Here is a 12,900-nt window from a genome sequence, read left to right as displayed (position 1 = left end):
TCCCAAAAATTACCAACCAATTGCATTGTAAGATATCCCGGGGAAAGTCTCTCTGCTTAGGTCAAAACTAGAAGATTGAGCGTTTACAGCTAAATGTTTCTGCCTCCACCTGGCTGACTTTGTAAAAGGATCTAACACTGTACTAAACAATTTCCTGATAAACGTATTCAAGGAAAGGACAATGTCAGTTAGGTTGGTACATTATTTTGCATTTATCAATGTTGCTTTAGCTTTTAATAGTGTAAATCAATCGATTCTTTGGCAAAAACTAATGAAATGGGGTGTCTGGATTACCTGATTGCAATTATAGAGGACCTCTATTTTAATGCACCTCTTAAAGTTAAACTGAGCAAACATGGCTCTTTATCACATGCTTTTACTTATAAGGGCTCGAAGCAGGTTTTAAGATTTTTTAAAGTGTCCATTTGCAGAATAACATAGTGATTTTTAAACAAAAGGCTAGAAGATTAACAACGCAAGTTTCCATCCTGAAATTTGGCAGATTCTCTCGAATTCCCAGGATCAACTTTTATAAGATGAAAGTCATCCCCATTCTGACATATGGATCGCAATTCTTGTTAAACATATCTGCTATTCCTAAGAATCTAATAGAAGGCTTGTTTTTGAAGAAAGTTCTTCAACTTCCTAACAGTGTTCTGATACAATTTATTCATTTTGAGTTAGTTCTAATGCGAACACATTGTATTCATGTCTAAGAGAAGCTATTCTAAAAAACACAGATAAAAACTTGTCGAATTGGGAATCACAGTGTCTAAACTTGATCTAATCAATAGATATTTCATCTGAGATATTCCTGTCTAATCCTGAGAAGGTCAAGTTGATGCTCTGGCCCATTGATTATATCAAAACCAAATCAGAATGTAAAAACTTTAAATTGTATTATCATTTTGAACATGAGGAAAAAGCGTACAATACAATACTGAATTACTTATCAAAATTTCCAAAGGCTTTCTGGAGAGATATATTTTTACATTTTAGGTTGAACCGATATCCTATGTATGAGGTTGTGGGCGTGCATCAAAAGGTGTATCGCTCCCATCGACTCTGTAGATTTTGTAAAAGTGATAAAGCTGTGGAACCTTTGAAGCATGTGGTGGTTTATTCCTCGGCTGTTGCCGAGACAACACAAAATCACTTTGAATCCATTTTAAAGGATTTTCGAGTAATGACTCCAGAGGAATGGTAGTTAAAGGTTTTCAGAGGTACTCCAGTGTGACTTATTTTAGCAACTATACCCTTTTTTAGAGAATGTGTTTCCAAATTCGTATTTATAATGATGTTTTAAACTTAACTTTGATGAACGTGATATTGAATGGTTATGTAATTTGTTTATTGAAAATTTGTATCTGTAATTTCTATTAACTGTTTCTAATAATTGTTCTTATTGTATTGTTGCTCTGATCACACTGTTGCACTTTATGAAAGGGTTGTTACAAACTATTGCACAATAAAGAAATAAAATATACATATTTGACATCTTAAACCAAAATGCATAGTGTATATGTGGCACAAATTACTGACAGTAATTCATGAACAGAACTCATGATGTCATAACACAACTTTACTGAACCAAATTTAAAATTAAAAAACGTGCTCAGTTCTTACAATACAAGGTACATACTTAAGAAGTGGTTACTACCATAAGCATTAATGATATTAATATTGATAATGGCACATTACGCATGAGTGCACCTACAGGAGCACACAGCAGGTAGGTTGTCCATTTCTTTTGTTCACACTAGATGCTTCATGTTTGAGTAAGAGGACTAAGTGGGGTGTGTCTCTGCACTTCCTGTAGGGCCATAAGTTAAGCATCAACACTGAGGACTTCAGGCTGAAGCAACCATGTTTCAGAGGGTGGTCGGGGCGGGGCTCATACTCACTTCTGATTACAGGATTGGAGAACAGGGAGACAGGAAGGGATGCACATTTCATCCCTGAGTAATGGCCCAGAAAATGATCTGGAGTGCACTCTGCTCTACCAACTCTGGGCAAAGAAAGAAATGGCATGTGCTGAGTAGTTGCAATTATGAGTGTTATGCACTGTGATGCAGTCAAATGGTTGAGAACCTATAATGTCCATGCAATCGTTGACACAATAATTGTGTGAGAAATTCCTGGTTAATTTACCTGAAAAAGGTGCTAAGAACTCATATCATCTAATGACAAAACATATTTTAAACTGAAAAAAAACAAGACACTATACTCCCCCAAAAAATACTATTACATTATTATAGCAAATATAACCAAAGAATGTCTTACTGTACCTGAATGCAGAATGTGCTGTCAAGGGAATACCCGGCAGGAACCTGCTATTCCAACTACATCCGCCATCTCTAACAGCCTCGGAGGGGAAACCTGCAAACACCCCCCACCCATATTTCAACTGCAGCAGCAGTCGACAATAACCAAACAAAACACCAACATATCCCAAAAGAGAATGTTTCATCACATCTTTAAGCAATGTGCAACTGTACTGTTTGCGCATTCTTTTTGTTCTATTCCACTGATATCTGCCTTAATATTTCGACCTTGAGTTTATTTTTCCTGCATTATTTTGGCATGGTGTCATTTATTTTGCAATATTTTGACCTGTTGTGTTTGCATCATATGCCACTCATGTATATTTCTGGCCACATGAGTAAAACGCTCCACCATAAAGGCTGAGATACATCCATTGCTTTAAGAGCATATTGTGCAGCAGCTTGAAAAGAAGCGCAAAGGGACCCGCATTTGAATGTGTGAAGTCATGCGCGTTTGTTTCTGTGTCTTATATCAGTGGTAATAGGACTCATTCTATAATGGCAATGACCCATGAGGTTGCTACGCAATGTGTTCAAACACTGTTATTAGTTATTTGGCACCAGATATCCAAGGCCTCTGTTAAATGTTGCTCTATGGCACATTGGGGGTCATTATAACTCTGCTGGTGCAGTGATAACATGCTGATATTTCCGTTTATGCTATGTTACCGCACTGGCAAAGTACAAGTTTGCCGTTGGGGCACCTGAGTTACCTCTGGCTAACAGCTGGTGGTAAGTTAGGCACATTACCAGCAAAAATCAGTAATACCGGCAAATCCACCCATGAAGTCCAATGGGACTCCATGGAACGAGGATTTACATCCTTTGCCGGTACTCGTAATCCAGTGGTAATTCCGATGAACCAGTAATGGTAAGACAGTTTGATGGTATCTGGGTTGATTTACCGGCCAGATACCACCAAACTCATAATGAGGCCAAATTTGTGCCTTGTATTGGACCTCCCTTTCACAAAAATAGTACTTGACATTTACTATAGAGGCTACTTTTCCATTTTCAAGCTGAGACCTCATCTGGTCTTGGTCTTTGTAGCAATACTAAGGCCTGGACTAGTCATAGGAAGGCAACCAATGGCCTGGCCGGCCTGACAGAACATTGCGGGCCAGCTTTCATGGACAATGTGAGCACTTTAAAGACTGTTGAGCTCGTAGTTTTAACAAAAGATCTTGGCGTAATGTGCTATAAAAAGGCACCATCTGTCAGGTGTATCGACCCACGTTCAAGTTATTATGCTGCAACATTTGGTGCTGTGGGCTTAGAAAATCCAAGATGGCCGAAAAGCCCACATTGGCGCCAGAATCCAGGAAAACCGCGCAGTTTTTGCGCACACCAAAATGGTCGCCTGACCTGCCACCCACCAGTGCGAGCGTGATGGGCCAGAAGCGCCATTAGTAAAACGTGGTGCCAAAGGAAAAGCAGCAGTGCCTGTTAGCTCAAAAAAAACTTTAAAATCACCTTTGTTTCTCTGAATGCAAGCTCAAAATGCCTATTTCAAACATTGCAAGATATTCAAAAATCTTACTGAACACCAGCAGACGTCTGGTAGCATGAAGTCTTGTGTGCATACCAAATCTGGAAAGATGAAGAGCCTAAAATAATGTTCATAACAAAACTGGCTGAGCTGGAGATGTCAGCAGCCTAAGTGAAATTGGACTTAAAGCCACTAAAATCGAAATGTTTAAAATAAATGAGTGATTTACTTTGGAGTGTCACATAGGTTGCAACTGTTTAAATGTCATAGTTTTGAACTTAGAATCAGCGTTCTAGCTGCATGTGTCAAAATTGTAAGTTTGATTTGAATGAAGAAAAATGGAAACAAAAGTGACATTTGGCTGAAGCCTGGCTTAAAGAGATTGAATTCTGCCCGGCAACTCCTGACAGGAGTTGAAACTTGCCCAGCAACTGCATTCAAAGGCCTGGCCTGTCTTCTCCTGCCGCCACAAAAAAGGAGATTACACCTCTCTGATTGAATTAGGGGACGGGTACCTGAGACTGCAGGAAACAGAACAATGAACTTTCCTTGGCTCAGGCTAATGCTAAATCAGGGGGTCGTAAATGGCTTCCTCCCGGAAGGAAATGGGAGGGGCACTGCCTCCTTCAGCCAGCTGAGCTTGGAGGCGTGGACGAACAAGGAATTCCCCATGTGCTTTGGGACCTAAACCACACCCATCTGGGCCAGAGCATAATTTTAGAAAGATGGATAATTCATAGTACATAATTGTCAAAATTATATCAATAATATCATGATTCCTGTGATTTTTCTGTGCACATTTTAACAGGTGTTAGTACTCTGTGGTATGTTCTGGGGGGTAGTAGCGGAAAATAGGGTATTACTCCAAATGTATGTATGTTAAAAATCTGACATTTCATCATCTGATGCCCATATTCCTTGCGCACATTTGTGTAAATTCTGGAAAAGTTTAGAGGTTGTGTTCTGGATGAAAAGGGCAGAATTCTGTCAGAAGTGAACACAACATCTTACAAAGACAGGGATCGGATGGTTTGGTGCTACAGAAAATATGTTAACTGGACATATAATATCAGACAAATTGTATATAGATAAATATGCATTTAAGTCAAAAATAGATTTGTGTGCAAAGTGACAAGGGGAGTGTTCTTTCTGTATGCCATAAAAAGGATGCCGGATGACTCACAATTCAGTTTCCCAGTCAGGCGACAGAGAATCCTATAGCCTATCAGGATCCTCAGAGGGTTGGGCATAGAAAGTCAGCCTTCCCACCCACTTTCAAAAGACATAAAAAGAGCCATTGAGACCCAAGGAGACACAGTCACATTCCACTTTCTTGCGAAGCACTTTGCCGGACCAGACAATATCCAGAGACCAGAACTTAGAATTCAGACTCCAGAACTTGAAGCAGAGAGGCCAATCCACAAGCTGAATCCTTTTCAGCAGGCCTCAAAATCTTTTGCAACCTGATTCTCAACAGCTGGGCGAGCTGTTTTGCTTCTGGATAGAACTCTGTGCCAGAACCAGACCGCTGTATCCAGACCGCTGTGCAGTGCCGCTAGCAGACCAGACCAGACCGCTGTGCAGTGCCAAGACCAGAACCAGAGATCCAGACCAGAGAGCAGAGCTTACCCAGATAGCTGTGACTTCCGAACCACCCGCCGGAAGTCCAGTCCCAACCTGACCAGATCTTGACGGCCTAGTTCAAATTTATAGTGTGAGTACTCAGCCAGAACTGTGCAAAACCAATCTCTTAGTTTAAAATAATCTAATTAAAACCATTTCCACCTATTCAGAACTGCATCATAGAAATCGTGTGTTCATTCTGTGATTTCAAAGCTGTGAAATTGTCATTTGTCATTCTGAGCTTTACTTTAATTTCGAGAATCGACCTCCACTAAATTGTCTGTATCTTTTGAACCATACGTGCTAGGAACAAGATTTCATTTTAAAGTTTTCTACTCCTTATAGTTTTTCCGTAATCGCGCTCGACACACTCAGAAAAAGTGCAGCGAATTGCAATTTGAATCAAATTTCTCCACCTGTCAAAATCGCTGTCTTTTGCTCGCAACTGCTGAAATCCGTTTTCAACTTGATAATCCATTATGAATCACTGATAGTGTTGACCTGAACCAATCATAAGTAGCTATCACCTACCCTGAATCTCCTATAAGGAATTCAAATTTTAGCATATTTTCACTTCTTTGCAAATCACATTTAAAGTATTTTTGCCTGTGTTTTAAAATCATCCCTGTTTCTCTAAGCTTGCTGGGGGGGGACTGAATTGGTATTGCATTTGATTGTATTCCTGAAAATTGTGTGCTCACCTTCCATCTCCTTATATTGCATAGGGGGGGAGTGAATTGTCAAAAGAATAAGTGATCATATTATCTCTTGTGGAAACCATCTCAGTTATTTCTGTGCTGCATTCTTTTCCATCATTGCATTTCCTTGAACCCATAAAAACATTCTCAGCTACTTTATCCTCTCTATACCAACTCCTAAGTAATTTAAAAAAGTGTGCTAGTGTAATATTATCCATTGTTGATCACTGTCATATTCATAAGTGTGCTATCAAATATTAATTTATTTATAAAAGTGTGATATATAGCTTAATTTTTCAATAAATCTTTTAACTTGCAAAACAAACCTACTTCTTGGCTCAGTGAGGTCAGGGGGATTCAAAGAGAGGGGCGTTATACAAGGGTTATCATCCAGATCTATGAACATGTCATGAAAACATATATATAAGGGCTTCCCTTGGGCATCCCAGACTAGGTACTGACTTAGTTGGAGTACTGAATAGAAGTCACTTTACACATCGCCCATAGGTTTTCCAAAATTTGCATCTGGAGATACCACTCAAACATGCTGTTGTGAAAGGCAAAGACTACAATTTGTAAATGGTGGGCACTTTTTCTGGTCCCGCAACTTTTTTTTGTTCCATTACATGCTTGCCAGTATTTAGTAACCAATCTTTCAGAAAATATGAACTCTCTTCCATAGAGAAGAGTCTCTTCCACGTAGGAACATATCTTTTTTGTTCTTGCAGAATTGTGATTATTTGCTTTAGCCAGATGCCTTATCATGTACCCTTCACTGCAGGCTTATATTCGTTATCGGTCCGGCACAGACAAGTGAAGCATTACCGCATCTTCCGCCTTCCCAATAACTGGTACTACATCTCTCCACGGCTCACCTTCCAGTGCCTGGAGCACCTGGTCGATCACTATTCCGGTAGGTGTTTAAAAATGACTGCTGTACTAAATGTCAATGATGTGATGTGATTGCACCAGTAACGATGCTGAAGCTGGGGTCTGAGCCCCTTCACCCAACTAAGGTCCCGCTATGCTAATGTGCATTATCGTTGAAGACACTTCCCAAACCTGTCTATCTGCATTTCAAAGAAAGCTACTAATTTTGTCTGATGGTGTACACTTTCATTTAGCGGGCGACCATGTGTACACAATATATGAGATGTCTTTATTTGCACCTGGGAAAGACAGATTGACCAATCACAATCTCTCTTTCCTGGTTTGGATTGAGCCTTCACCGCCCGCACAAAGGGACTATGTCAGTGGCCATTTGGAACATGTTTTCCATGCCACTGTCATCCGAAAAGGGACTTAGTCCCTTTTCCATGTTAATGGCGGCAGCCATTTTTTGTTTAAAAAAAAGTTTCTCCAACGTGAGATGGGCTCGTGAAGAGCTGATCTCCCATCGGACAAAAAAAAAAAGAAAACTATCTGCACCCCCCGGTAATTCCCAGGTTGTGAATAGCTTTCATGCCTCGGCTGGGGGCGGACATGGGCTTTTACAGCCTGCAGCCCGAGCTGAGGCCCTCGATTGGCTCGGGCCTACCAAAGCTCGTGCTGGCAGGCCATTAAAGCCCACGTTCACCCTCAAGCCAGGGCATGAAAGCGATATTTTAAATGCGGCACATGAAGATTCTAATGGACCCAACCCTTTCCATTGGTAGATAGACCACCTATGGTCTTTGTAACTGTGTAAGTGTTCTGCTTAGTCTGTATTTTCTAGAACAAGAGCCTTAAAGCGATATATGTTATGTTATCTTAATTGAATTTGTATAGCGCACGTTCGCCCAAGGGCATCATGGCGCTGGAGAGGGAAAGCTGCTTACCGAGGAAGAACCAGTACATAAGAAACAGGGAAGCTAAAATTAGATAGTCTTAGGAGCTCTTCTGAACCCCAGATGGTTAGGGGTACTTCTAAGTGTTGGAGGCAGACTATTCCAAAGTTTTGCAGCGGCAATGGAAAAAGCCCTGCAACCAATCCTTTTGCGGTTAAAACTAGGAACTGCGACAAGGTTGGTAGAGGACGAGCGTAGATCACGTCCCGGAGAGTAGCGAAGGAACTTAGCTTGTAAAAACTCAGCTCCTTGGCCATAGACCGCACGGCGAACGATGCAGAGTGACTTGAAATGGACCCGCTGGGCCACTGGAAGCCAATGAAGTCGAGGAAGCACTGGCGAGGTGTGAGCACCGTAAGGAGAGCCAGTAGCTAGCCTGGCCACCAGGTTCTGAATGCGCTGAAGTCGCTGTGGAAGGCCAATCGGTTGGGAAAGATAAAGAGAGTTACAATAATCCAATCATGTGAGAACTAATGCCGCCACCACCGGGGGGGCGGGTGGCTTCAGGTAGCAAAGGTAGAACCCTCTTGAGAACTCTAATCTGGTGATGGGCAGACTGGCACACCGCGGTGACCTAGTTCGACATAGAGAGTGTGGCAGACAGAATGACCCCTAGATTTTTCACTTTGTTCACTGGACCAGGGAAAGGGCCCAGAGAGGAGGGCCAAAAAGCAGGGGTCCACAGTGAAGAGTCCGGAGGGCAGCCCACCACCATAACCTCCATTTTGTCGCCATTGAGTTTGAGCCAGTCCTGGTCCATCCAATCCCCCACCGCCCTAAAACACTCATTAAGGCCTGACGAGACTCCAACCGGATCTTTATCTAAGCGGATCAGGATTTGGGTGTCATCAGCATAGGAATAGCAGTTTAGTCCATAGGAACGGATGAGGTAAACCAGAGCCCAGATATAAATATTAAATAGGATCGGAGAGAGTGAGGATCCTTGAGCGACACCACAAGTGAGGAGACAAGAGGAGGACAAAAAAGGGGGCATAGCGAGGGTCTGGGTGCGATCTGAATGAAAAGAGGTGAACCATGCAAGGACAGAGCCGGATATCCTGATTTGCGCCAACCATGAGAGCAGAATGGGATGATCAACCGTATCAAACGCGGCTGAAAGATCTAACAGGATCAGGGCGCCAACTCCGCCTGCATCCACCAGTCTGGACATATCGTCTTGTACAGAGACAAGCACGCTTTCCGTACCCCTCCCTGGCCTAAAACCAGCCTGGGCAGGGTTGAAAATGTTTGAAGACTCCAGATAAGAAGATAGAAGGGGGGTGATAAGGGACTCCAAAAGTTTGGACAAGAAGGGGAGTAGAGAGACAGGACGAAAGTTAGCCGGAATTGTGGGGTCAAGAGAGGACTTTTTGAGGAGGGGGATAACCCTCGCAGATTTCAACTCTGAAGGAACCAGTCCTGACTGGCAGGAATTGTTAATGGCGGCCGTGATATAAACTAATATGTCATGGGCAACCTTTTTTATGATGGTCGCGGGGATCGCATCCTCAGGTGAAGAGGATTTGATTTTTAAAATAGCCGCTAAGACATCGGCCTCAGAAAATAATGGAAAAGTGGACCAGTTTATAGAGGGGTCAATAGGAGGAACTGGTAGGGACGTAACGATATCCGGGGTCATAATCACGGGGGATATACCGATATGGCATAAAGAATTACAATTCCCTGGTGTTTTATAGCCAAAATGTAGACTTAAAATAAGTATGAAGCAATACGAAAACCTTTAGCAAGTGCCTTTTTCTGCAAGTGTTGGCCTTTAGCCTCCCTTCGCCGGGACATAAATATTAGATGAAGTCCATGTGTAGACGTGATTTACCCCATCCTGGAGGTCCACAAAGACATATTAGTTCACGATGGTTGGCCAACTGCAATCTCATCCTCACACAAGAGCACCAGACTCCACCCACTGTGATGCTTCGTTATCCAGCTTTGCAAAGTATCGGAAATGATGTTTACACATGGGTTTTAAGAAATTCCATCGCATGTGAAGTCTTAAAAGTGGGTCTTCTTCTGACAACACCTCCTGTAAAAGGCTTAATCTTCAGATCTTTAAGTGGCATGGATGCTCTGCCAGGCCGAGGACCTGCTTATGCCCCCACTGCTCCCTCCATCAACATAGAAATTGCAAAGATCTCAAATGTGCAGAGAAAACCACATCCGGACATTTTATTTTGATCAGCACGTGGTTAAGACCAGAGCACGTTTTTCTAAATAATCTTAGCTTCAACATGCTGCCAGTGATAGAAAAGAACCAAGTATCAGTGGAACCTTTCATGGCTTTTACTGAGTGCCCAAATCCTGGAACTCTTATGTGGATGGGGAGCCTGAAGATGTGGCTCATGGAAGGGTCGAAGGACTTGTGACAGCAACCAGCGTGCAACAGACAATGTGCACCTGATTGTGTTCTGATCTCAGACTTTTGAAAGAAAGGGGTAGGAAGTAGAACTGAGCATTGACTTAAACATTACAAACATGATGCCTACTGTGCATGCTTCAGGATACTCAGTAGGTATCCTGCATTAGCAGACCTAACACCAGTGCCAAGAGTCATTGGCCTGGTGCAAAGAGGGTTTTGCAACTGTTGTTGTGCAGGGTATTATTTAAATGTAATTTTATTTTCAATACCATCATCCCAAGCTCGATAGGGTATTCTTTTTGCATTAGTATGTAACCGAAGTGTGGAAAAATTGACGCAAGAAACTAGTGTACAAAAACCATAAAGTGAGCCATCTCAATTATGACACTGATTGGCTCATACACTTTAATTAGTTTAGTTCCATCACAAATTTTCAATGCAATAAAGTCACTAGTTTCTTCTTTTCTACTCTTCCTAGCACCAACAAAAACAATCCCAAACAACTCTTTCAAAACGTTTATTTTCAGAGGAACTTGCAGAGGGAAAATGTCACGCAGAGCAGAATGCACATGGCATCACTGGAACCGTAATGAGGACTTGAATGTTCTCAAACACAAGTCTGAGGCTGCAAACATAATACCTTAAGCATTTTATCTTAAAAGACTATAGCAAAATAACTTTTTAAAGTCCTAAATGAATAAAGATTGCAAAGTTGCATCGTCTATAAGGCTGTCTCCCAGAAGTCCCCAAGCTGCCTCACTGAGAAAACAGCATCTCCGGAGGCCTGTGATCCACCAGAAGTAAAGAGAAGTGTAGACTTGAACAACGAAGGTGCAGGAAGGAAAGAACCAGAAACCAGTCCTTCTCTGTCTATGCTCCAAGACTCTGGAACCTCCTCCCTGTCAAGATCAGACTCACCCCATCACTTGTTCAGGAAGGTTTTCAAGACCCTCCTCTTCAATGAATGGCTCCTCCCTAACACCTAGGTCCACACACCCTCCACTCCAGACCCTACCTGAGAGTCAGTGATCTACTCCCCACTGTTTCCTCCCCTGGTTGCTTGTAGATCCCCTTACTACCATTTGCCCGCGTTCCCCTATTGCTAGCTCCCTGCTCCCCTTTTCTCTGCTGCCCTCACTGTGTTCTTCCCTCATGACTGTAAAGCACTCCATTGCTTCCCAGAGCTAAGTCCTCTTTAAGGTGTAAATAGCCGAATAATAATCATAATACAAATAATAATAAAATGTTAGCAAAATGTTGATATCTAGATACTAATGCATGTGCACAGCTCTTTACTAACATAGCTAATTGCTTTACTGGTAAAGTAAATAACACCTTTCCTGGGATTAACCTGAAATGCCTTCATCTTGACAATGACTCACGTATAGGATGCAGGCATCACAACTCTATCCAGCGAAATTTGACTGTTTCTCACCCCCTTTTACTAATGGTTTTGATTCTGTACGTATAACAGCCAGACCTTTATAGAGCTAAGATAGTGAACAGCTTTTTGCCTTTGCTAGGCGATCCATTGAAAGAGCTCATGAATACATTATTTGTCTCATGCTCACTCCCTCGGGAGAGGAACCAAGCCATTCAACTCCATCTGAAAAAGAAAAGGCCAGCCCTTCCTGCTAATTTCCAGCCTCTATACAGACTAACATTTATTAGCAAGCTCATGAAATTCTGTGCAACTCACTAATATATCCATCATGTCGAAGCTACTGGAATTCTGAAAACTAGGCAGGCTGGATTTCGGGCTGGCTTTGGCATAGGGACAATGGTAGTTTCCATGGTAGACGACAGCAGGAGACTGGTGGATGGCATGAGAATAGGGATTCTGGTACTGCTGGATCTATGTGCCTGATTCGACACTGTCACCCATGCCAATCTCCCAGGCCATCTTCTTCGGTTGGGTACTTTCTGGTTGAACACAATCAGGGATGATTGATGCTTTTGAATCCCCATGCAGCTCCAATGCCATGTGGGGTCCTTTAGTGGGCTGCAGTCCCCCAATCTTGCTTCACTTGTATTTCCAGCCATTGCAAAGGTATTTCCTTCATTAGGCATGGCGCTTTTTTAAGTATAAGCAGTTTCTACTTAAATCCTTTGACATATTCATGATTCATTTTCATCTGAGGACAGCAGTCAATTTATACCTGATATTTATGACTGATTGTCATCTGGGAAGGACAGCAGTCAATTTATACCTGATATTTATGACTGATTTTCATCTGGGAAGGAAAGCAGTCAATGTATACCTGATATATATGACTGATTTCCATCTGGGAAGGACAGCACTCAATTTATACCTGATATTTATGACTGATTTCCATCTGGGAAGGACAGCAGTCAATGTATACCTGATATATATGACTGATTTCCATCTGGGAAGGACAGCACTCAGTTTATACCTGATATTTATGACTGATTTCCATCTGGGAAGGACAGCACTCAATTTATACCTGATATTTATGACTGATTTTCATCTGGGAAGGACAGCAGTCAATTTATACCTGATATTTATGACTGATTTTCATCTGGGAAGGACAGCAGTCAATTTATA

General features: G+C 42.0%; 2 protein-coding genes across 5 annotated transcripts in view; one reads left to right on the top strand and one right to left on the bottom strand.

The window, feature by feature from the left end:
• Nucleotides 1-12,900, bottom strand: part of TG (thyroglobulin) — a 1,030,738-nt gene that overhangs the window by 380,450 nt on the left and 637,388 nt on the right. The window lies entirely within an intron of this gene.
• SLA (Src like adaptor) overlaps nucleotides 1-12,900 on the top strand; it is a 142,191-nt gene that overhangs the window by 116,525 nt on the left and 12,766 nt on the right. For all 4 annotated transcript variants that reach the window (XM_069621658.1, XM_069621656.1, XM_069621657.1 and 1 more), the window contains one exon: nucleotides 6,916-7,047. In XM_069621658.1, the coding sequence (XP_069477759.1) occupies nucleotides 6,916-7,047 (132 nt within the window). The remainder of the gene's footprint in view (nucleotides 1-6,915; nucleotides 7,048-12,900) is intronic.

The sequence above is a fragment of the Ambystoma mexicanum genome, chromosome 5q, assembly GCF_040938575.1.
Source record: "Ambystoma mexicanum isolate Mex_15411 chromosome 5q, UKY_AmexF1_1, whole genome shotgun sequence".
Taxonomy (NCBI): domain Eukaryota; kingdom Metazoa; phylum Chordata; class Amphibia; order Caudata; family Ambystomatidae; genus Ambystoma; species Ambystoma mexicanum.
Note: the sequence above shows the minus strand (reverse complement) of the source record. Positions and strands in the feature narration are given on the sequence as shown.